General features: G+C 49.3%; 1 protein-coding gene across 1 annotated transcript in view; it reads right to left on the reverse strand.

Moving 5' to 3' along the window:
* Nucleotides 1-1,441: 1,441 nt before the first annotated feature.
* Nucleotides 1,442-23,277, reverse strand: part of LOC107188517 (transmembrane protein 132E) — a 60,462-nt gene continuing 38,626 nt past the window's right edge. The window contains exons 2-10 of the mRNA XM_015576819.1: nt 21,942-23,040; nt 13,444-13,587; nt 9,225-9,498; nt 5,347-5,490; nt 4,010-4,855; nt 3,488-3,926; nt 2,577-2,998; nt 2,224-2,504; nt 1,442-2,141 (exon numbers count right to left, since the gene is read on the reverse strand). Coding sequence (XP_015432305.1) covers nt 1,442-2,141; nt 2,224-2,504; nt 2,577-2,998; nt 3,488-3,926; nt 4,010-4,855; nt 5,347-5,490; nt 9,225-9,498; nt 13,444-13,587; nt 21,942-23,040 — 4,349 coding nt within the window. The remainder of the gene's footprint in view (nt 2,142-2,223; nt 2,505-2,576; nt 2,999-3,487; nt 3,927-4,009; nt 4,856-5,346; nt 5,491-9,224; nt 9,499-13,443; nt 13,588-21,941; nt 23,041-23,277) is intronic.

The following is a 23,277-nucleotide window of genomic DNA, read 5'->3' on the forward strand; positions in this document are numbered from 1 at the left end:
TCGTTGTACAGAGAAAATATGGAATATATATATACCGGAATATATACCGGGTCGAATGAAACCGATTTGATAATCGAGAACGGCAGTAAAAAGTTGCATCCGGCCCGCGTTCGCGGTTCCGCTCACTTCTGTCGAGAATATTTGCGATAATTGCGCGCGGTGGTTTGCTTTACAGCCTGTCGTAGCAGATTCATTAACCGTTGAATCCGTTCGAGTTCCATAATTAACATGCGCTAGGTCGTGGTATATGTGTATATATATATATATATGTATACATATATATAAATATACACAGTCTTACAAATGAAAATTTACAAATATTACGACGTACTGTCGATCGAATAAATATTATAGGTCTCGTCCGGCGCAGATCGGACTGAAAATGGCCGACGGGCTGTTCGTTCGTCGCGGGATCGGTCTCAGCGATGACTTATCAGGTTAATGTTAGGAAGACTTGGCGTGCATTAGTTTAAAAATAAATAAAGATACGCTGGAACATGTTGATAAAAAATTGAAGAGGTTTATACCACTTAGGAACGTTCACGGTGAATAGATGAATGGACACGAAACCTTCGTAGGACAACGGACATAAAAAAGTAAAACACGCAGCCGCTACTTCGATGGAACTGTTGAAGCCCCGAGATCGATCTCGAGACAAAAGGCTTGGTTTTTGTTCGGCCATTTTTTGGTGAATGCCCCGTCACGGGCCGCGGAAACGGGAGGGTTCCTCCGGTTGTCGCGAGCCGTGGGCTTGAGCGAGAGATCGATAGTGCACGGAGGCGGAAGCGAGGATCGCCGGTCGATCGATCCGCGGAGAAAATAAGGAGAAACCTGGTCGAATCGCTCGCACGATCTACCTACCCCACCGGCCACCGACGATCACATCTTTTAAAGCCTCTGCGAGTATGTGTTTGCGTGTACGATCGATGGAAGCTACACAGCGAACACTTAAAGAAACATCGTATGCCTCGAAATTCAAGTTCGCCATTCTTATTACAGAATTGCAATTAAATTTCTTTCTTCTCTCAGGCGATTACTATTCTAGCGTACAAAAGGTATACCGAATGCAACCCTGAGATTTGAGAACGTCTGAGTACCGAAGCGCGCCCCGTTTTCGCTTGTGGTCGTTTCGGTGTAGTTCGCTCTGTGTCTTCCACTGATTACACCTATACGAGAGAACGCGTGTAACTGTGTGTCGATGTGTTTGCGCGATACTCTTGATGTGCTGCTAGGAAGCTGACTAGATTATAGCCTAGAATACGAAACGACCGGATGGTAGGAGGGGGCGAGCTCGACCATTTCGATGCGAACGTGCTAATGGCGATAGAATGGAAGCGGAGAATGGGGCTCGAGCTCGTCCGCCTTTCTCAACGAGAATGTCCCCGGCGTTTCGTATAGACGTTGACTACTCTCGGCCTTCTTGAAGGCCGAACGCCTTCACCTAGGCATTCGACTCCTTCAGGTTGTCGAAGTACTGCATGATTTGATTGTAGTCCATGCCCAGGTTCAGGTCGTCCAACGCCACCGGCTCTTCCTGCTCCTGGGACGAGGAAACGGACGAGGAGGGGGAGGTGGAGGAAGAGGAGGAGGAGGAGGAAGAGGACGAGGCGGCCGATGAGGAGGACGGCGACGAGTTAGGTGGCGACGAGGACGATGAGGCCACCGTCGGGCTGGACACGTTCATCGATGAGGCGACTGCTGTGGTCGAGAACGACGAGAACATTGGATTACCAACTATCGTCGCCCTCTTCACCTCTCTGGCTCTCGCGTCCTTCGAGTGCCTGTTGTCATCGTGAGTCACTAGTTCGACGAACTCCTCCTCCTCCGCGCCGTTCTCTTTTGGACTACCTACTCTAGCTTTACCGTGTGATGGCTTGATATGATGGATCTGCTTACTATGCCGCTGTTTATTCCCGTGATGACTGCCAGGCGCGCTGCCGCTCGACGCCCTGTGACGATGTTTCCTCGGTGTTTCCGGCAACCGCACGATCACCCCCGTATTCCTGTGCGGCGGGACTGGTGGTTTGTAGTCCTCGTTCCCGTTGTTGTTCGTGGAGGTGGCGATCGTAGCCGCTGTTGTATTCGCGCCTGTTGAAACTGGCACCCCGTGCGGCGGTAGGGGTGGTGGAATATCGTCGTTACTGCGATCGTAACGATGATATTAGAAAGCGACAGGAACGTTTTGAAAGGGTTCAGCTGGACTGCGACTCGAAGGGAACTTACTCGTTTCGCGATGTGGTAACGGTGGACGTTGCCATAGAGGCTGGAGTGGTCACTGTAGTCGTTGTTACAGCGACCGATGCTTTCGCCGCCGATTTAGAAACGAAACTGTTCCTCGGAAGCTTGTCCCTCTTGCAATAGGTGCTTGTATCGATGGGTCCGGAACTGTTGTTGCGTTGTCCAGTAGATGGCAGCTCGATGTGATTGGGATTATCGAAGCAAGTGGCCGCCTCGCTGGTATCTCCATCGGTTTCATTGGCGAGAGGATTACTGGTTACGCGTACCTACGTAAAGAAGTACCTTGTAACTCGGTACGCAAGTTTGCCGTTGTGTTTTCATCTAAACAATTATCCCACCTGTTGGGGTCCACAAGCAGCTCTCTCAAGGGTGGCTCGTCCCAGCCATACCCAATCGTGGGCGTTTGTCGTGGATTCTCTTGGTGGTCGTCTTCCCGATGCCAGCTGATTCGCTGCGGCCCTGGCCCGCGCTGCTCCAGAGAGGACCGGAAGCGCGGCTCCTGCTAGCGGAGAATCCGGCGGCTGAGGCTTGAACTTGCTGGCGTAGACCACGCAGGAGACGACGAAGACAACAATAGCGAAACAGAAGGCCGCCAGGAGGACGTACATCCCGATCTCGAGTGGGCTCATGCTCGCTCCTCCGTGGTGTCGTATACCGACGCCGCCCATTCCTCCTGAAGACATGCCATTAGCTATAGCCGTGCGGTGCTGCCGTGCCTGCACCGAAGGCTCGTGCCCGTTCTCGTCTTTCAGCGGTAGCCCTTTGCACAGAAAACAAAGAGACAGAAAGAGAGAGGAGAAGAGTGAGAAACGGTCGGGTGAATAGAACGTGAGAGCTCCCGAAGCTACTATCCTCCCCCGCGTGAGCTGCCTGCAGAAAGCGAGACGAACAACCATGCAAGGGTAACATCGACCCTTGATCCATAGAGGGTTCACAGATACAACACTGTTCCTCTATCCATCGGTTTGAAAAAGTACTAACGAACAATCTCGGGACAAGCAGGAAGAAAAAATGCTGACAACAAGCGATGCAGCAACCGATAATAGAAGGAAAAGGGCGGTGACGAGAAGCGCAAGAGGAAACGTCCCTCGCACGATGTGTTCGGGGAACAACTGCGGTCGGGAAGTCAAGAACATTGACCGAAGCCATGACAAAGAACGCGAATATAAGTGCCGGTAAGGGATAAACACAGAGAAGCATTCTGGAAAGCGAAAGATCAATGCGGCAGGCGGGAATGGGGTCTATTTACCGATCAGAATGTCTCGCATGTCTGGCGCCATCTCCCCCCTGCTGGTTTTCCTTTCCCTGTGATGGTGGGAGCCGACCGTTCCGCCTCCGTCGTTCTGCACAAACTCAGGCCGATTTGGTAGTTCGCTCGAAGCAAAGTCCACCTCGACGTTGGCCGAAGCGCTGGCCAGAGCCGACGACGTCGTCCTTTGAGATCCTTTACCGGACCTCCTGCCGCCCAGACGACAAGCGTCCGCCAACTGGAGATTGACTCGTAACAAATCCCCCCGACCCTCGCCTACCGCGATCACTCGAGGATGATGGGAAGCGACCATAGGCGCGAAAGCGACCACCTCTGGGTCCAAGCTCTCCACCATTAAATGATAATCGGTCACAGCAATCTCCCTCAGCGGTGTCCTCGTCCCGTCTGAGAATTCGACGTCAATGTCCAACAAGCCCTCCTGATGAATCGAAACGTGTCATTCGGTCAGTAAAGTCTTTATACCGCGAGAAATCATCAGTTTATCGTGAACAATTAATTCACCTGATATTTAGCAGTCAGTCGCCTGGTCACCGAGGTCTCGGCGATATATCCATTTTCTATAGCAGAATCCGGACTGATGGTCAGCTGCAGGCCCGACACGACCTTGACGGACAACCTGGTAACCGCCACCCGATCGTTTCCAACCCTTACTTCTTTCGCTCCGATCACTCTTCCAGTAATAGGCGAGAGTACCTGCACCTCCGTTCTACCTACTCCGCGACCTTGAACGATCCTCCCTTGCAAGAGGGTGGCTATTCTCGGATCCGAGACTCGGAGCATACCCATCACCAGGTCCGTGACGCGTAGCCAAGTTCTACGGTTCACAAAGTACGAGTCTCGGCCGGAATCGTGACCGGTAGCCAAGAATTTTGCGTGAATCTCGACCGGACTCTGCTGGAAACGTAGTCTGCACATCGTCGACGGCCCCCTTTCTATGGAATTAATCGTGTCCCAACTGTGATCGTTGCCCCTGAATCTTTCCTCTTGGTCATCCTCCTCGAGTATCACGTCGGCTTCCTCGACGTCCATGGAAGTGTCGTCCACCGAATCATCCAAGTCCGCGGCACTCCTCTTCTTTGTCTTCGCGGCAGATTCGTTGATTCGCGAACCGGTTCCGTTCAAGCTGCGTTTACTCTTGGCGCTTGCAACGTGTTCTTCGGGCACCTTCCAGCCTTTGATCTGACTCAATCTGGTGTCACCGACGGTCACTTCCAGGGGAAACTCGGGCATCCAAACTGTGAACTTGGCCAGGCCGGTGTAGGTGCCGTATTTGACCAGAACAGAAGCGTTACTGGATCCACGAATTTCCGTGCCGTCCACGTACACGCTGCTACAGGAGGATGATACCTGACGCAACGAGATCAGCTTTGTTACAAAAACACAGCGTAGACGATACTTGGGAATCCTCGCGTTCGGCGATCAAACGTGTACGGTAAAGCCAGATTCACACTACTTGTTAAAGGTATAATCTGAATTTAAACTATGGGCAGCGATGGAAAAAAAAGTGGCTTTTGTCCCACCCTACAAGAATAAAAAATTGAATTTTGTCCCCGCTCCCTTCCCACAGTTACAAAATTTTTGCGTAATATTTAATATTGTAGTATAATTTGAAACACGACCAACAGCCTCTATTAACGTAACGCGCAAAATTTCAACGATTTATGACTTTAAATATAAAATAAAGCGTGTCTGGTTACATACAGCCTTTTTCACTGTGGCAGTCGATGTGTCGATATTTTTGCCCCAGCCTGATTGATAAGTGTGAGAATCCGGCTTAAAACGTTCGCTTTTACATTTAACGGATGTGAAACCTGGAAGAAGTCCCGGGACCCGCGTACCTTGAGCACACTCTCGTCCTCGGAATGACAGGAAGATTGCAGCGTGACGTCCGCGACGGTTCCCGCCTGGCTGACGATGAACACCTTCATTCCCTGGGACACTTGTCGGCCTGTCAGCACCGCGGTGTTCATCACCTCCCAGTTCTGCGTCGGGAAACACAACGAATTCGATTAAAGCGAGGGCCGACCCTTTGTCGCGGGGCTCGTTAAGCCGTTCCAACTCCGTTTAGGAGAGGTCCTCGGCTCGATTCAGAGGCGCCGATCGTTTCGTTTGCCGTTTTTGTTTGCTCCCGGGGGCACGTTGTCGGAAAAGTTTCGCGAATAGCCGCGGACTCGGGGTCGAGGAGGTGGGTTTTAAAGGGCCGTCCGTGGGCTCGCCTGGAATCGTCGGCCCGTTTCATAGGTTCCTGTGTGTATACAGATCCGCGCTCGCGCGCACATAAATACACAGGCACACATACACACCGGGTATGGAAGTTATTCTACGCTTCGAGCTCGTCCGTCCGGTCCTTGTAGGTATAGAACTGTGTGTGTGTGTGTGTACTTTGCAGCGAGCAGCCGGCGGAAAAGGGGACGGCTGGACGAGGGAGGAGGTCGAGAGAGTCCGGTGCACGAAGCCATTTCCAAGTTGGCTTCCGTACAGTCTGCCCTTTGGAAGGAACATCAAACGACTCGGATATTGCAGCGAGGAAATTTAAATCTCTGACCCCCCGAGAGTCGCTCTCCCACCCTCCCTCTCTTTCTCACTTTATCTATCTATCCATCCACCCACACTTGCTTCCATCGTCTCCGCTTTGTACGTGTAGATGGCCCACCGTACATCACAGCCTCACAGCCTCTTGGCCTGGCATCGATGAGTCCCCACCCCCCTCTCCAAGATCCCTCGACGTTCCTTAACACCGCGAAAAAGGTGCCGTCGAGAGCACATTCGAGTAGTTCGCGCCTCGCTTTTTCCACGACGCCGGATCAAATACATATCCTCCCCCTGGGCGATTTCATATTCTCCGGACTGAAACTTCGGAACTCGGGGAATCCGTCGACCGAAGCGAACTCGTTTTCCGGCGACTTTATGGCCAGATGATCTAGAACTCGAAGACTAGAATCACGTCTATGAATAGCTCGTTTCTTCCGATATAGATTCGAACGACTCGTCGAGGCCTAGATATTTCATTCGATGGCGCAATCATCGGTGTCGTCAAAACAAACCACGAACGGACCATCCCCCGTAATGTTCTTTTTCGTGTTTTCACGTCCAGATAGCACACGACGCCTTGAAGAAGGCTTAAAAACGCCTTAGACCTAAAATAGCCGTAAAATGGACGTCGTCGAGGCATTATATGTTATCTGGGCGTAAGTACCCTCACGAGCAAACTCTGATTCCACTAGGGGAAAAAAGTGTTCTAATGAAAAGGCCTCCAAGCGCTTGATAAATTAATTTCAAATACTGAAATAAATGTTAAGCCAAATGTTAATTTGGCATAAATTTCAGTCACACTGTACGTACGTATACGTCTGTACAAAGCTATAGCCAGGATAAAACAAACCACAAAATGGAACGCAGCTGCCCGGCCACGGGGAATCCAAGTTCGAAGGAAGGTCTACAGAAACTATAGTACATAGCATACACACGAGGTCGACTAGTTCGACGGCTCTTCGAACTAGCGAAGTTTATCGAGAAATCTCTGATCCACTTAGCCAGGTACGGTCCGCAGTTTCAACAAGATTTAGCTATGCATTATCGGGACCTGGTGGCCCCGTCAAAGGGTTCCGGTCCAAGTGGAATTCCCTGGCCAGTTTCTTATCCTTCCGGCCCCGGACTGGTTAGGTATTTATACCCGCGGCAGCCACCGCTGCCGAAATTATTTTCTTCGTGCTGATTAAACGCTCGGAAGCTCCAGTCGGTTTGGTTACCAACGCGCGTTTGGGTGTCGATGTTGACGCTAAGCTGGACGAGAGGTTTACGAGGAAAGCAGGACGCCTCCCTTTTAATTAAAAACTCCCACCTCCCTCACAAGTTGCTAGCGGAGAAGCGGGCAATTAGACGGAGGATGATCAAGAAGCATCCGGCGACGTCGCTGCTGGAATGATGCTTTCGAACGAATAAGTAAGCGCGAATTAATTAAGTGATTAATTAATCGCGAGGATCTCGGGACTGTTTCTGCGATCGTGTACACATACACACAGCTTTCTCGCGACTCGACTGACCGAGGGTTTCGGATTCCGAGGAAGAATCGATAAGACTTGGAGAACTAAGAACGGAATTAATTAACTGTTGCGCTAAGCTTACGCGAAATCCTGGTCAAACCGTTTCTTGTTCCTCCGTACGACGAATAAATTTCTCCGAATTTCGTTATCGCTACGAGGACCAAACGATAAAAAATGCACCACCGAGAACAGCCTTTATCTAGGCGAGACGGTGGCGTTAACTTAATGCGACTTAATGGCTCCTCTTACAATGGAAAACATTTGCATTCTCTAGCATTTGTAAGGCGTCGGGTAAATAGTTTAGTGATTCATACTCCCCGGAATACAGAATTTCCCCAGTTTCAATAGCAGAACCTTTAATACACTACGTTCCGAATAATTGTATGTACGCGTAGATACGTTGCGTGGCTAAATCGCGATACTTTGCAGGTAAAGTCTCGTTGGGCACTCTAGTGTGTCCTCGGAAAATTAAGCGATTATTAGGGTCGCCTATTAATATGTAACCGCACCAAGGGCTGCACGCGCCCTGAGTGCACGGGATAGCAAGTGGCTAACATACTTAGAAGCGGTCTGAATCTCAGACTGTAAACGTCATTTACGAACTGATATTTAAAACGTCCGCTTACAATATTTCATCGAAAGTACACGATATTTATTCTCTGCCGCCTCCTACCCAATAGTAATTAATATATTATTAAAAATTAAACTGCAGGCAGCCTGTTCCGAATTGACATTGCACGGCTCTAAAGAGCCTCAAGAGTCTCAAATTAATGATTCTACAAGGACACGATATCGTGCCCATCAACTTTACCAGAAATTCTAATGGAAGTTCGACGAACGCATGGCAGCGGCTAGAAAAGCTCAAGAATATGATCTACCGCATCGTTTCCTTTGTCAACGGGAGAAAAACTGTATCCTTTGACGTTATGAAAGCAGCACTTTTTCCCACGGACCGAGGTATTCCTATGGTAAAAAGTACGAGCGATCGTTGATCGAGCAACCCGCGTGGAAGCGGATCGTCGCGCGCGGCTGTACGCCACGTACAATACCTACTCTCGGTCGGTATCGATCGAGGAGGGAGGGGGTGCACTTTTGCCGGCGGTTATCGTGCAACTTAGCGGATTCTTTTTCAAGAGATTTCGAGGAGGGCGCGGGCGCAGGAGAACGGATCGGAGGGGCCAAGAGAGGGTGGCCTGAAAATCGTGCCGGTTCGCCGAGTAGCGATATTGGTTCCGCGTTTCGGTGCTGCTTCCCGTCTCGTCCTTCCCTCGGGTCTGGTGGATTCTTCTATTCTCCAGCGGGTCGCGACCCTGTCGCGGAATTCTGCACGTTCGGGGCACAGTTGGCGGGAATGAAAATCGCTCGGCACGTATCCACGACACGATCCTCGAACAACGATTCGGAATTACGCCGGGCCACCCTCTTATCGCCACCTTTCCCGAAACCACTCGCGTCTGTCGTGTATCGAATCGGGAACGTAAAACTGGAAACCGTTGAGAGCTGTTTTTCGAATAGGTTTATCGACACATTTCCTCTGGTACCGGTTGCAAGAATAGTGTCACGATACGATATTCAACGAACAAGGATGGTGTTGATATTGTTGGAGAAATATATAAGAAAACTGTTGTTCCTGATATCTCCTTCGTTTGTCTTCGTGTTCCAAGCACTCTTACCTTGGAAATAGGCAGAACAGCCTGGATGTCATCCTTCTGAATCTCAAGACGCGCCTGCAGCTTCCGTCTTTCGGCGTGTTGATGATGATGGTGCTGCATCTGTCTCTGCTGCAATCTTTGCTGCAGCTGATCCATCCCGTTCAACTGAGACGCGTTGTCTTCCTCGCCCTCGAACGTGTAACGCACGCTCCACACGATACGGCCGCCGTCCCAGTTTCCGTCCACCCCTTCCTCGCTGGCTTCCAAAAGCATCGTCAGGATTTCCTCCGCTGATCTGGAAACGAACAAGGAAACAACGATCTCAGCGGTCGACTACCCTGGACCATTCTCTCCCTCACGAATCGACGTTCCGACCCCTCGGACACACTGGCAAATGACTAGAGTTAGTTCTTAGGGAACCAAAACGCATCCGATCGTATCTACAGAGTCTCCCAAAATAGCTTCGACTCCCAGGAATGATTTGAAACAACGTTTTCCTTAGGAAAAATTTGATTCGAGGCTTTGTTAATCAGATACCAACGAAAAAGCCCGACCAATCGGGCTCTGATCGGTCTGGGTTTTTCGTTAATATCTCGTTAACGAAGCCTCGGATAATATTTTTGCCAAGGAAAAAGTTATTTCAAATCATCCCAGGAACCCCTTATTTCCAGGAGTCCAAGTTATTTTGGGACACTCTGTGTATTCTTGTCACGATACGAGACGTCGTGCTCCAAGTTTTCTGTGCGAGCCAACTCCGAGCAATTCGACGATTCCCATTGATAGGAGGACAGTATCGGATGCGACTGATAGATGGGACGATAAATTGCGTCGAAACCCGAGACGCGGGAACTTAAGGTAATTGGAGATACAACGGGGGGAAAAATCTAATTCGTGAGAGGGAGGAAACGATCCAGTTGATCCGCTTAAATAGTCGGGGGAAAGGCGACGAACTCGAAGTACAGACACTAAAACGTTGTCGTGTCGAGTGTTTGCCGAACTTGGGACGCGGCTGACGAGAGAATTTCAACAGTTACCCCGAGACGACGCGGTTGTTTGTAGTTTACAAATGACTGTGGTGTTACGTAACTTTCGTCTACGAGAGAGCCGGTGTTACGTGGAACGCAACAAGGACGAGTGCCCGTCGGTTTGGTCGTTAGGCTAGGTCCGCGACGGATGGGCGTGAACGAGAGGATCTTCTCGACAGAACGGGACGGTTATTAACGGTGGATTTACGAGTCGGAGCGATCGTGTTCTCGCAGACAGCTTCGACGAAATTGAAGGGTAGAGAGGAACACGCAGAGGGGTCTGGCCTTTCTTGGTAGTTCAAGGATCGCGAAATCTCGACGAGAAATCTAACGCCCGTGTGCCCGATGGAAAATTCGAAGACGTGGGCTCGAAAGAACGCGGATAGACATAATTCCCCGAGTATACATATATGTATGTTCTCCCGTTTACAGAACGGGACCGTTCCACGCCGATCGAGATAAAATCGCGGATTCGAGGGAGAGAAAGAGGCAGACAGAGCCGAGAAACCGTGAACGAAATTAAACAGGGAATTCGTTCGTCGTTCCTCGAGAAAAGGAATCTGAATTAAACGGGACGAGGGCAATACCGGCATTGCTAGACCGACGGGACTAAAATGGAACGAGATCGAAGGGAAATAGAAGCGAAAGAATGCCGGAATAAAATTAGCAGCAGAACCGTAATTCTTCGAAACGTTCGCGATTTAAGCTTTCAACGAAGCATTCGGTACTGTTATTCGTTCCAATATTCTTCGAAGAAGCTTGACGTGTAATATCAATTTCGCAGCGTCGACCGGAGAATAATAAATTTTCTATCAATTCACTAAGGCTGTTCGCTTCTATACGAATCGATAGACGAAGAGAGGTCGAATTGGGGGAAACGATAGCGAGATCTCGGGAACATACGTTTATCGGGAGCAATAGGTCTCGATGTTGCGTATTTGGTCGCGATCGATGATCCAAAATACCACGACAATAAATTACGCCGATTTCGCGCGGTTCGTGGAAAGAGAACGGATAAACTAGAGAAGAAATCAAACCGGAGCATCGCAGGGTTAGCGGCGATAACGACTGCCCGGTGTACAGTGATACTCACTACTTTTACTTTTTCCCCGCGCGGACCTCTGAAACGAACACACGTTTCCGCGGGGCGACCCGATAAAATCTCCTTCCAATTCTCGCCCGTACGACCGCCGGCTTTTCTGGCGTTCGTTTACGGTGTGTCGTTTGCATACCCCCCCGTGAGCCTCTTACGTCTCCGTAGCAGTTTGCCCCGAACAGCTTTTGGAATCTCTTTCGGTTCCGAAAGCGAGAGGATCGTATCGTGGATTATGTCGCAGTCGGTGAATTGCTTTCCTACGACGAAGTCGCGGTATATTGGGATACTAGAAACAAAATCAATTTCTCCATTACTATTTCGTTTCAACGGCCGAAGCAGCATTCGCTCTTATTCCGTTAGGATCGAAATCACGGTAAATCGTTCCGAGATTCAGGATATAAAGAACCCGATATTTCGCTATGACTACCGGTAATGAGAGGTTCCTGGGATAATTAGAAACAATTTTTGTTAAGTAAAAAGTTATTTCAAATCATCCGAGGAACCCCTCATTTCCGGAAGTCGAAGATTCTTTCGGGACTCTCTGTATATCGAACAACATTAAAGGAGATCTTGCCGGCGAAATGTATTCGTTCCTATAAACTATCAACGGAGTTAATCTCTGGCGCCACCGATCCATCAACGTCCGCAGTTCCCCGTGAGTACCACTGCTCCGATACGTCGGTTCTCTTATCCATCGCGGTTTTATCGGACACAACCGCGCTATATAAGACCGCGGAGGGACTTGGCCGACGATTTGGGTATCGGGAAATCGTGGCAAACTTACCATCAGGCGGACGACATGCGTGCCAGCGCGCTAATAATCGCACTTACCGCCGTGGTGGCCACGGTGATTCTCGTGGAGGCTCACCCGTTATCCGGGTTTAACGTCGAGGAGGAGTCGAAGCTGCCGGACGAAGTGAACGCACCGGAAGTGGAGGCGAACCATGTGGCCCTGGCGAAGCCAACCACCGATTCCTCGAGCGAGGAGTCGGCCAGCAGCAGAAGCAGCGAGGAGAAAGCCGCAAACGAGAAAGGAAAGGCCAAGAGGGACGAGGTCGAGACGTTGATCGAAGAGGCGGAAGCGATTCACAAGAGACTGGAACGTTCGACTAAAAAGAAGAAGGAGAACGACGACGACGACAGCAGCAGTAGCAGTAGTAGCAGTAGTAGTAGCAGCAGCAGCAGCAGCTCATCCAGCGATGATGACGATGACGATCACGGAAAACGAAAGTGTAAGAGGAAGAATTGCCACGACAACGACGACAGCGACGACGACGACGACGACGATGACAAAAAGAAATCTAGCAAATGCCAGAGAAATGGAAATAGAGACGACAGCGACGATAGTGACGACGACGACGACGACGATGACAAGAAGTGTGGCAAAAAGAAGAAAAGCAAGTGCAAGAATGATGACGACAGCGACGAAGATAAGAAGAAGTGCAAGAGATAGAACAAGTGCGACGATGACGACAGCGACGACGATGACGACGATGACAAGAGGCAACTCAAGATTTTCAAGATTCCCAGTTACCGTAGGAAACGGGACATCGAGGAACAAGACAAGGATCCATCTAGCGATTCCTCGTCGGAGGAGAAAAACCGAAAGCCGCGGGAACAGCCGTTCGTAGACGATCAACAGGACAAAGAACCGAAAAGTGATTCGTCCAGTCAGCAGGCTGAGTAGTCGTTTTTCGCGGTTAACTAGAGACAGATAGAGAAACTGGAGCATTGTAAGCGTCCGTTTAAAATACGTTCCTCGCGACGATAACGTGAATTTTGTCAAGCTCCGATTCGTGACGTATCGACAGCTATGGGTGCACAGAGGCACGCGTCAGACGTCGATACATCTTTTGTAAACATTTATTCCTACGGATCGCGTCGACTCTGCGTGTAGCAAACACACGTGGTATTATGTACTTTCGCTCTATTTTTCTTTTCAAAGATTGACGCAATAAACTCAGAGTATGTGATACCCGTTCCTGATGCTTTCTTTCCCCGGTTTGTCTCCTCCTGCGGAATAGTACGGCTCCTCGTAACCACGGCTCAGAGGATAAAGGGTACCGTTTCACTGGTAGATAACGCAAAATGTCCCTTCACAAAACCGTGACGTACTTACGCGCTTGGTAGCCGCGAGGCAGTCTCCTTTCGCCTCGCGATGAACGTCGCGACTGTATTCTTCGCGTTTATGTCGGTCTCGACCGTCCAGTCGGAATTGCTCGGCGAGGCGTCCAAGATCTTCACGCCTGACTTCACTCGAGCTCTGTGAACAAACGTAGAAACAGGCGATTAGTAATATCCTTAACGATAAAAGATAAAAATCGATTGATCGGACGACGATAGCAAACGCGAACTGCGAATTTCCCGGCGAATACGCGGAAAATTATTCCACGATCGCGGAACGAGGCCACGGATTTTCCTGTCGATATCGTGTAACTTCGGAAGCGATAACAACGTTACGAATCCAGACACGAAGCCGAACGAGGGAAACGATAAAGAAATGAAAAAGAACATATCTTTCTCACTCTGTCGAGAAGATGGAAGGAGGCGAGCGAGTTCAAGGGTGAGATAATTCCCTGATGTTCCCTCTTCCCCCTGTAACTCGTCGCGATCTCGCGGCCCGCTCGGCAATTATCGGGTTGCAACGAACAATTCCATAGGCAATTAACCATCCGCTGGGCCAATTCATTCCGACCATCTGATAGGGAGAATCTGGTGCAATTTTTCCTAAGTACAGACTTCTTTCGATTATTGTCCTGAACTCGGATTCAGGACAATAATATTATAGGGAGAAATGCTTCGCTTTTTGCCCGAAGCCTGAGCCGCAACAAAAACGGAGGAGCAACACGGTATACGTTTGAAATGTTCCACGCCCTCAACCAGTGGTGATGCCCGGACAATAATCGTGTAGAATAAACCGTAACGGTGAAACGGAAGAATGGAGTACCCTCGACAAATCAAATAAACATTCAGAAACGATAGGCTCTTTCAGGTTTCTCGTCTCAGTAGTTCTCGTACACATCGTCTAGTAATTGGAAGTAATCAGACAGCTATTATGAACCGCTGGTGAAACGGTGAGCGATCCGCAATTAGCCCAATTACCGGGAGACGCGTTCTCTAAAGACGCAAATTCCTGGAACCACACGGTCGGTCGGACGCGCGTGTTCGTCAACTTTTCCAGTCTCGCGATTCTTTCAATTATCCCGGCCGACTGCAAACGAACCGTCACCTTCGTACGTACATATCGGATTTCCGTTCGATCGCGTCGCCGGGGGGCGAGCAGCTCCCGAAACGCGGCACAGTTTCACCAGGCTGGTTCGTACGGTCACTAGCAAACTCGGCCTCCGCCAGAGATGGGCAAATTCGTTATGTAGATAAAAAATAACGAATGAAAGATAAAAAAAAAAAAAAGGTACTTCACCATTTTTAATAGCATAATCGTGAAAATTTTAATTTTTACAATAATGCGATACTTTTTCTCGAATAAGTAGACACTTGGCAAAGAATTGTTTACTGCTGTTTTTCACGAATAAAAAATTGTGCCCAACTCTGGCCTCTGCTAGGGGAAAAAGTGATGCAAGGGGAAAGACTCCTACCACTTTTTTTCGGAGTTACTGAAATTTATGCTAAATTAACATTCCGTTTAACATTCGTTTCGGTATTTGAAATCAATTTATCATTACATGTACAAGCAGTGTAAAGTTTATAGCAATTTAAACTGTGAAAAAGGTTTGAAAAAAATAATTAAGAGTGATAAGCATCAGACTTGTTTTATATGTAATAAAAAAAACTCGAATTCGTTATCAGTGACCTCACAAATCCTCGATTACCAACTTTTAGAAAGTTTCAATAATATTTTGACTTTTAGCCAGTAAAAACGCGTTTTCAGACCACTGTGCGCCGGATGGCTCGACGAATCGTTTATCCCCCCTTCCAGCGTCTTCTTATCCCCTCGATTACAAAGTACACCGGGATTGGAAATTGAATTTCCACGAGCACGGTTGAAATATGGGGCTTCGAGGATGGCCATTCACGAGACGAGGCTCGAGACAAATCGTCGCTTCCGACGAGAGAGAGCTTATATCGCTGTTATTATTTTGTTTTTTTTTTGTTTCAAACGTTTGCGCCTCGAAAACGGTTTTCACGGGGGAGCGTCGACGATCCACTCGACGCCTGAGCATTCGCAATTACGTCGGGAAAACTTGTGAGCGAGCGAGCGTGTTCAGTGTTTGCGCAGCGCGTGTACAAACCGTGCTCGTCACAACCATTGTTTTTCCGGTTATTTCTCCGATGGTTTGCCGAACAAATTTTGGTAAATAAAAGTTCCCGTACGGTTTCCAACGGCGGAATAAATCGAAACGTTCCGCCTAGGACGTCAAAATTAATTCGATCGACATACGGCTGTTCGAAATTCGTAACGGAGATTCGTTTCACGTTGGAATATTTATTTCCCTTAAAAAAAAATCCTGGTAATTACTATCGCGAACGCACGCAATTTCGTGTTTTATTTGTTCGATCGAATCATCGCGGGACAACCGAACCAGGCAAACGTGAAAACGACACGCGTGCAGTGATACGTTGAATGCATTGATGGATGGAACGCAAAGAAATTAAAACTTAAACAAAAGCAGCTGGAATAACATATTGATCCTCCCTGGACGATATATCTAGTTCGATACTGTAACACAGAATGTGTTCACAGATATGGGTCTCGTAATGCAAACCACTACCGACACAGCATCCATTACCGGTTTCCCAAACACTACTTTGTCCGTGCAGTACTGTTGGCCTTTGAAAGCTGCATTGATTGACACTCGATCGAGTAGGGTCGACACCTTCCTGGTAAAGGGTTAAAATTTCAATGGCTATCGATCCAGCCAACGCCTATGTCACAGCGTGTGTTGGATAATTCCCTCGGATTCCCTTAAATTCCCTAAATTAGTTAGAAGAATTCGAGCTTCTGGCTCGATCGAATTCGCCGCAGAGTTGCGGAGGCGAACCGGGAATCAATACCAACAGGGGATGGGAGTAACGTTTCGAGTCTCCAGGCGAAATAACGTCGTTCCCCCGTCTCGGGGCAATATCGTGCTCTCGACGGTATCTCGTGTTCATCGGTGTCGCAGAAATGCGGGAAATCGTTCATCCGGGCCGGTCGTCGCGTCGTGGTTTGCTGCGCAAGATTGCAATTTAGACGCGATCGCGTCGAGGCGCGGTCGCCCAGGCTCTTCGCAATATCGAGACACTAATAATGGGAAATCTACACGGTGGATCGGACGACGGCCGCGTAATTAAAGCGTACACCTCGGAAACGCGGGGATAAACGCAGGGATTAACGCTGGAGCTCGCGTCGAGGTAATGCGTTTTAATTAGAGAGAGAGAGAGAGAGAGAGAGAGAGAGAGAGAGAGAGAGAGAGAGAGAGCGATTAATCCTCGGTCGTTAATTATGGCGTCAAAGGGCCATGTATTTCCAAGGCATAGCGGAATATCGCGGTAGCCAAAAGTTCGGGGAAAACCAAACCGATCGATTTGTTCGAAAAGACGATCGCCGGATTCGACGAGGCTATGTTTCCCCCTCCGAATTTGACGTTGATCCCGATGAGAGGAACGAAGACCTCGTGAAATTATTATCAATTAAACAATCGAAAAAGCGACGTGCAAAAGCATTTAGAAATCCCCGTAATTTTTTAAGAATTTTCTTCCCAGTCACGCGTGTACATACGCGCGCTAGAGTAAAACGAAATTTCGTTGCCAGGAGACGCGTTCTAAATTCGCACGAGAGCATCGAAACGAAATTTCGAGGAGGATAGTCAGGAGATGGGGGATGTCGAGTGGCGAACGGGCCGATGCAAATACCGATCAGTAGCCTCGTCACGGAACGAAAAAAGCTCGCCTTACCTCGCCACGCCGCCACTCCAAAGGACATTTCCTCGGCGTCGCGACGCCGGCGGCTCGCCTACGCCTCTCACAGAGTCTTTGCTCTGGTGAATTCACGCTCCAGTTACGTGGTGACCGGGTCACGGGGTCGACGTCACGGGAAGGCTACGAGAAACGCCGGCGTCTATCCGACGCCACACGCTAGATAGATATCTATACCTCTCTCTCTCTCTATCTCTCTCTCTCTCTCTGGGTACTCTTTGCTTGCCGCGTCACGACACGGTCGTACGAGGCTTTTCCATACGGGAAACATGGTGGCCTCGATGCCCGAAAAATCCGTTCCTAGTTTCATTCTACTGTCGTCGTCGAATCCATCGTGCTCGTCGGATCTCGTCGAGGAAAAGTGAATCGGCGGGTAGTCCCTATTCAGCCGGGGGCGTGAAACGAGAAACTTTTGAGAATTCGTGGATGCGAGTGGAATTTCTCGTTACATGATTTTCCCGTATGCGAATAAGGCGCGGAGTATTATTATAGGATGGAAAACCACGTCGTATTTTCTGTTCAATTTCCGTGCTGGTATTTTGTGTATTTTCCAGATAAAAGTGGATAAAACCGTGACGGCATCATAGGGACGAAATCGATATTCGACGGGAGGGATGGATGGGAGGAACACGAAAATCGGTCGCATGAATTATCGAGAGACCGTTTTTCCACCGGTTGGAAATAGAAGCCGTGTTGGTTGGAGAAGGGTGGCAAAGCGACCGATTAATTCGATCCACGATGCAAAACAAGCGGTGGGATTCGATTTGCGTGCCTGTCGACCGAGTAAGTCTTCCGCGTCGGCCTCGTTTCCAGCGTAGACCGACAGGTTCACGCAGCAGTCTCGAGAGCTACGCGGCAATATAGTCGATAAGAGTCTGTCGCGACCATAGACATCGAAAATATCAACCTCTTTCTAAACTTGGACGCCTCTTTCAAGGAGATGCGCAGTTTATACAGTGATCCCTCGATGAGTGCGACACGAGCAACGGCGTAATAAACAGAGTAAACAGAAGCTAAGTAAAAACTCGGCTTCGAGGAAAAACCAAACTTATGAGGACCTGAAAAACTTTCCTTGTCACGAATGCTCCAAAATGGACCCGAGTATGTCGCACTCATGATGACATCACTGTATTTCTATGTCTACGGTCGTGACAATCAAGACCGAACGAACGGGAAACCGTGGCGTGCTTTCGCCCTTTTTCCAAATCGAATTACAAACCGGTCGAGGCCGATTATTCGGAGCAAATGAACTTCAGGCCGCGCGGATAATTAAGTTAAGCTCGGGCACGGAGGAAATTAGGGTTACCGGAAGGTTGCGGGAGTCCAGCGTTAACCGCGATATTCACTAGCGAGCGAAAAGGCCATTCGCGTGCAGGGGGAACGGTAAAAAGCGAGGTCTCCAGGGGAGAGGCGGAGAGAGACAAGAATTGGCCTGCGTTTTGAAAAGAACCACAAGCACCAAAGAGACCAGCGGCCCCCCCATTTGTTGGTCCCTTGCAACCTTGAATGGACAAGCATATACACTGCCGTTCATAAGTATTAAGTCACTTGATCTGTATGGAGAAAATGTGCAGTTCCATGAAAAGGATATATTTTGAGCGATTTTTGTTGGTCTGTATATAAATAAATGTTGTTTGTCGAGCTTTAAGATCCCATGAAAAGCATTTATTTCAGACTTTTTTTTACTGCATATTCGCTAAGTGTCCATCATATTTACCCTGATAACCAGTTATGTGCAAGTTTCGAGGGAATTGTCAGTAAAATGGTAAAGCAAGTTGGTAGAAAGTCCCGGAACAGGATGTAAGTGGCATAGGGAAAGGGCCTTCTAACACTTGCTATTGGAAATTACTGAAATTTATGCGAAATTAACATTCGATTTAACATTTGTCTCAATAGCTGAAATAAATTTACCAAGTGGTAGGAGGACCTGCCCTTACGTCACATTCTCCCTAGCAGAAGTCGAGTTTGCTCGCGAGGGTACATCCACGCTTGGAATTTCATTTGCCTTTGGGTCATGATTAAAATGATTGCAAAGTGGTCCTCAACATTTCGAACGACGTTCGACCGTTCCTTCGGTACCCTTTTCAATCGCGAAAGGGCGCTACTGTTAACCGCGTCTTACCTGCAGCTGACTAGGCACATATATGCACAACCGCAAAATGCAACTACCCCCTATCACCGTTGCGATTTCGTCGAGGCAATTACAAGTTGCGGATCAAGTTATTTCCGCGAGGCGATCGACGGCATTTACATACAAATCGGCCGACGTGCAAAGCGGCTGGTATCGAAGCGTTCCGCGTCGCGTTGACGAACGACCGGTGCCGAGCTAGCGACCACAATTTATTCAATGACTGCCACACACCACGGCCACCCTCGATCGATCCCGAAACATAACGAAACGGCACGGCACGATGCGGTTCGGCGTCCCAACCGAATGCGTAACCGGTCAGCGCGCGACGAACGTTCGCTCGATTAAGCTTCAACGTGTCAACGATAATTCGTCTGATAATTATGATCGAAATAGAGAGGGAGAAGGAGATAGTTAGCTATGTTTTTCCCCCTGGAACGTATGCGAGTTTCCGTTCGATTCGACGATATCGAGTTCGAAACGCCGAGAATCGTCGCGCGGTTGCAGCCGCGAGCGATCAGAGCGGTTTTATAGAAAATTCCTGGCCGACATTGGAAGCCGATATAAAAAGGAAAAAATAAAACACAGAATCTTGAACAAGTGTCGAAGCCACGGTATAATAAAATAACTCGGAAGTTTCTTTTTTTTTCGTCGGATAAGACGCGGGTAAAACTATGCGCGAGAAAATTCCCTTTATCCTGGTCGTGGCTGACTCGACCCGGGGTAAATTCGCCCCCACGGTAATCGAATTTCTAAGCGAACCGAGACCCCGCTCCTGATTTCTTATTAAGGCGACAAGCTAACTGGGCTTGCTTTGTGTGCCATCGTTTTTTTTTCCCGAGGAACTGACGGTAACACGCTCGAGTGCTCCAATTTTCACACGTTGATCGTGATACGGTGTGTGCCTTCCGCTCGGCTGTTCCGAATACGCGGTCGAATAAAATTGAATTTTCGCGCGACACTTTTTACCCCGTCGGGAAACGGTCTCGACTCTTATGGATCCGTCTGTTGAAAAAAAGATAAAGTAACGTCACTTGCTCCGTTACCAGAAAACAATTACCTACGTAATTACATTTAAAATACCCTATAAGATACCCCTTTGATGCCATTTAAGTTCTACGTCTCAAAATTTTCACAAACTGTAACGTTAAGTGATCAAGTTAGCTGAGACACCCCGTACATACAAGAAGATAAATGCCGAGAATCGATAATAGAGCAGTCTCTGTAGACACCACGATTGTTATAATTCAATCTTGCGATACGATGGGTCGCCAGACTAATCGCGAAAACGGCACAGAAAAGTCTGAAAGATTGCCCCCTGTGAACTCGAGGTTTTTCAACGATCCACGGTACTTATTTGCGTTGGATATTGATTCCAGACTGGGTCAGGGCGAGATTGTTCCATGTTGACGAACATCGAAGCAACGTTCCTCGCGGACGAATCACGGGAACGACAGGATACCCCACCAGGAATTTCGATAACAATGGAAAGGAGGTTGCAAGTTCGTCTCTCTGGGTGCTCGACAATTCATCTAATTACGAAATTTTTCTCCCCGTTCCTGCGGCATACCGTCCCACTATTTGTCCGCGGCGAGGACACCGCTTCCGGCGGCGAGGGTGCATTAAACGTGCAGCTTGAAAGGGAGGTTCGCGCGGGAGAAAAAAGGGGCAGGCAACGCAGTCGGCGCAAAGTGAATTCTAACTCGTCGGTCTTTGCCGCTCCTGTTTCATCGCGTGTTTTCCGACTGTTGGCTGTGCATTGACAAAAAAAAAACAAACGTCGGGGTGCCATTTACAAAGTGTGCCCGCCGCGGTGACTGTTTCCAACCGATCTCACGACAAGCTTCGTTTCCTTCTAAATTACTTTTCCGGGCGCTCGTTGACCGCGACCGAAGGAGAACTCGCAAGAAACATGAGCTGCGGCAAAAAGCCCCCGTTAATTTACTGTCGCGCGCGTTCAGCGCAGCACAGCTTTTTATGCAGTCCCGTCCGACACAACTTTACACGAAATCCTCTTAACCCTTTCGCTACTGCAGACATTGAGACATACAGCGCGAGACGTATGATCGAAGGTTTGCTGCGATATACGGTACGAAGGATGGAAATTTTTGTCAGTGTGCATTTTTCAGAATTTATATGGAAATCGTCGAAATACTGAATCATTATGATGAAAAATGATCGATGAGCGCCTGTAGGCGACAACCGTTTGTAGTAAGCAATGTGAAGTGAGCGCCTATGAGCGGCAACCGGTTGAACCGAGCAGTATAGGCATATCAGCAGCATTAAAAGGGTTAACCCCTTGCCCTATAACATCGAGTCAGACTCGTGTTGCCGATTTGAAAATCGATACAACAAAGAAGAATATTATTCGGTTTTCTTTGAGTCGAAGTGAAGTACCACGTTGCTGGTATTAATACTTAACTTTTACAGTAAAAGTACTGTTGCAATAACTACGGACTTCCTTACGTTTCTGGGAAACTATCGGTAACAATGTAATTCGGGAGACTGCGGACATCATGAAAATCATAGTGCAAGGGTTTAATTACGTTTCTCGAGAAAAATAAGAGGCTCACCTTAGATAAACGGTGACGACCAACGGCGGTGGTCTATCTTGCCTCAGATCAGAGGGCTTGGACGGATGCAGGAACGCTGGAACGTGTAACCTGGATCTCGGATACAGAGGCCCGTGGGGGACCAGCAACGTCAGCAACGAGTCATCGGCCTTGAGCTCCTTGTAATCCGCCCGGTTCGGCGCGAGCGGTATCTGTCCGAGGGGCGTGACAGGTTGAATCTGTACCCTGGGCCTGCAATAACCGACCCCGTTGTCCGTCGAACCGCCACCGCCGGCGGCGTCTTCGGTTCGTGGTTCGAGCACCGAGTAAGCGACCTGCACGAGTCTTGGCAGTGTCTTGGCGACCTTGACCCGACCGGAAGCGTCCGGTGGTGGTAACGGTGCCCACCAATCGGCTGGTATGGTGATCTGCGCGAGACAAACACCGTTCTCTCCGTCGGGACTGCAGGCAGCCGTCAAGGCGGACGCTGAGGACGAAGATGAATAGCTGGAGGAAGAGGTGGAAGAGGAGGAGGAAGAGGAGGAGTAGCTTCTGCCGTTGTTTCGACTGGCTGTTCTTCTAGCTGGGGCGGCTAGACTCGCGTGCAGAACAACGCAAACCCTCTGATGTCGAGCCAGAAGCAACTGACGCCTTCCGCCTGCCTCGCTTCCGGCATGAAAGAGCACTCTTAGCACCGGCGAGTCACGTGGCACGCTGTTCCCGACCAGATGAGCCGACATGTCCAGGTGACGGGCGCCGAGTTCTTGGGCGTCCAGCATCGTCGCAGCCGTGAGATTTCGTCGCGTTTCCGGTCCCGGTAAAGCCTCCAACGGATCCGGGACTATATAGCGAGCGGGCACGGTCTGTTTGGTGCTAAACGGACCGTAGGTCGCACGAACGGAGACCGGCTCGCTCGTCTGAAAGACCGTGAATTTGTCTATCGAGAGGACCGAGTCTGGGGACGGCGAGGGAACACCATTCCCCGCCGACGATGTCCCCGTCGATGGAGATATTGCCGGGACGGTTTCCCCTTGAGCGGCGTAGAATTGCCTTGGTGTGTGCTTCAAGAAGAATCCCCCATCCTTGTTCTCGAAGTGAACTTCCACCGAGGCCGCCACGTCTGAAACGAAACACACGTAAGCGAAATTAGAGAGATGTTCGTCAAACAGGTACTTCGGGGGAACGTATATCGTACGGTGTTTGCTTTAACATCGGACACTGTTCCACGGATGTATGTGTCTGTCTAAATAAAAGGGGATTTTCATCATTCGCTCCGCCCTGAAGGCTAGTTCCCGACGATACGCGTGTTTCCTTCAACGTCGCGATTAATCCAGACCGGTGTCGCGGAACGTTTCCA

This window comes from Dufourea novaeangliae, unplaced genomic scaffold, assembly GCF_001272555.1.
Source record: "Dufourea novaeangliae isolate 0120121106 unplaced genomic scaffold, ASM127255v1 scaffold133, whole genome shotgun sequence".
In the NCBI taxonomy this organism is placed as follows: domain Eukaryota; kingdom Metazoa; phylum Arthropoda; class Insecta; order Hymenoptera; family Halictidae; genus Dufourea; species Dufourea novaeangliae.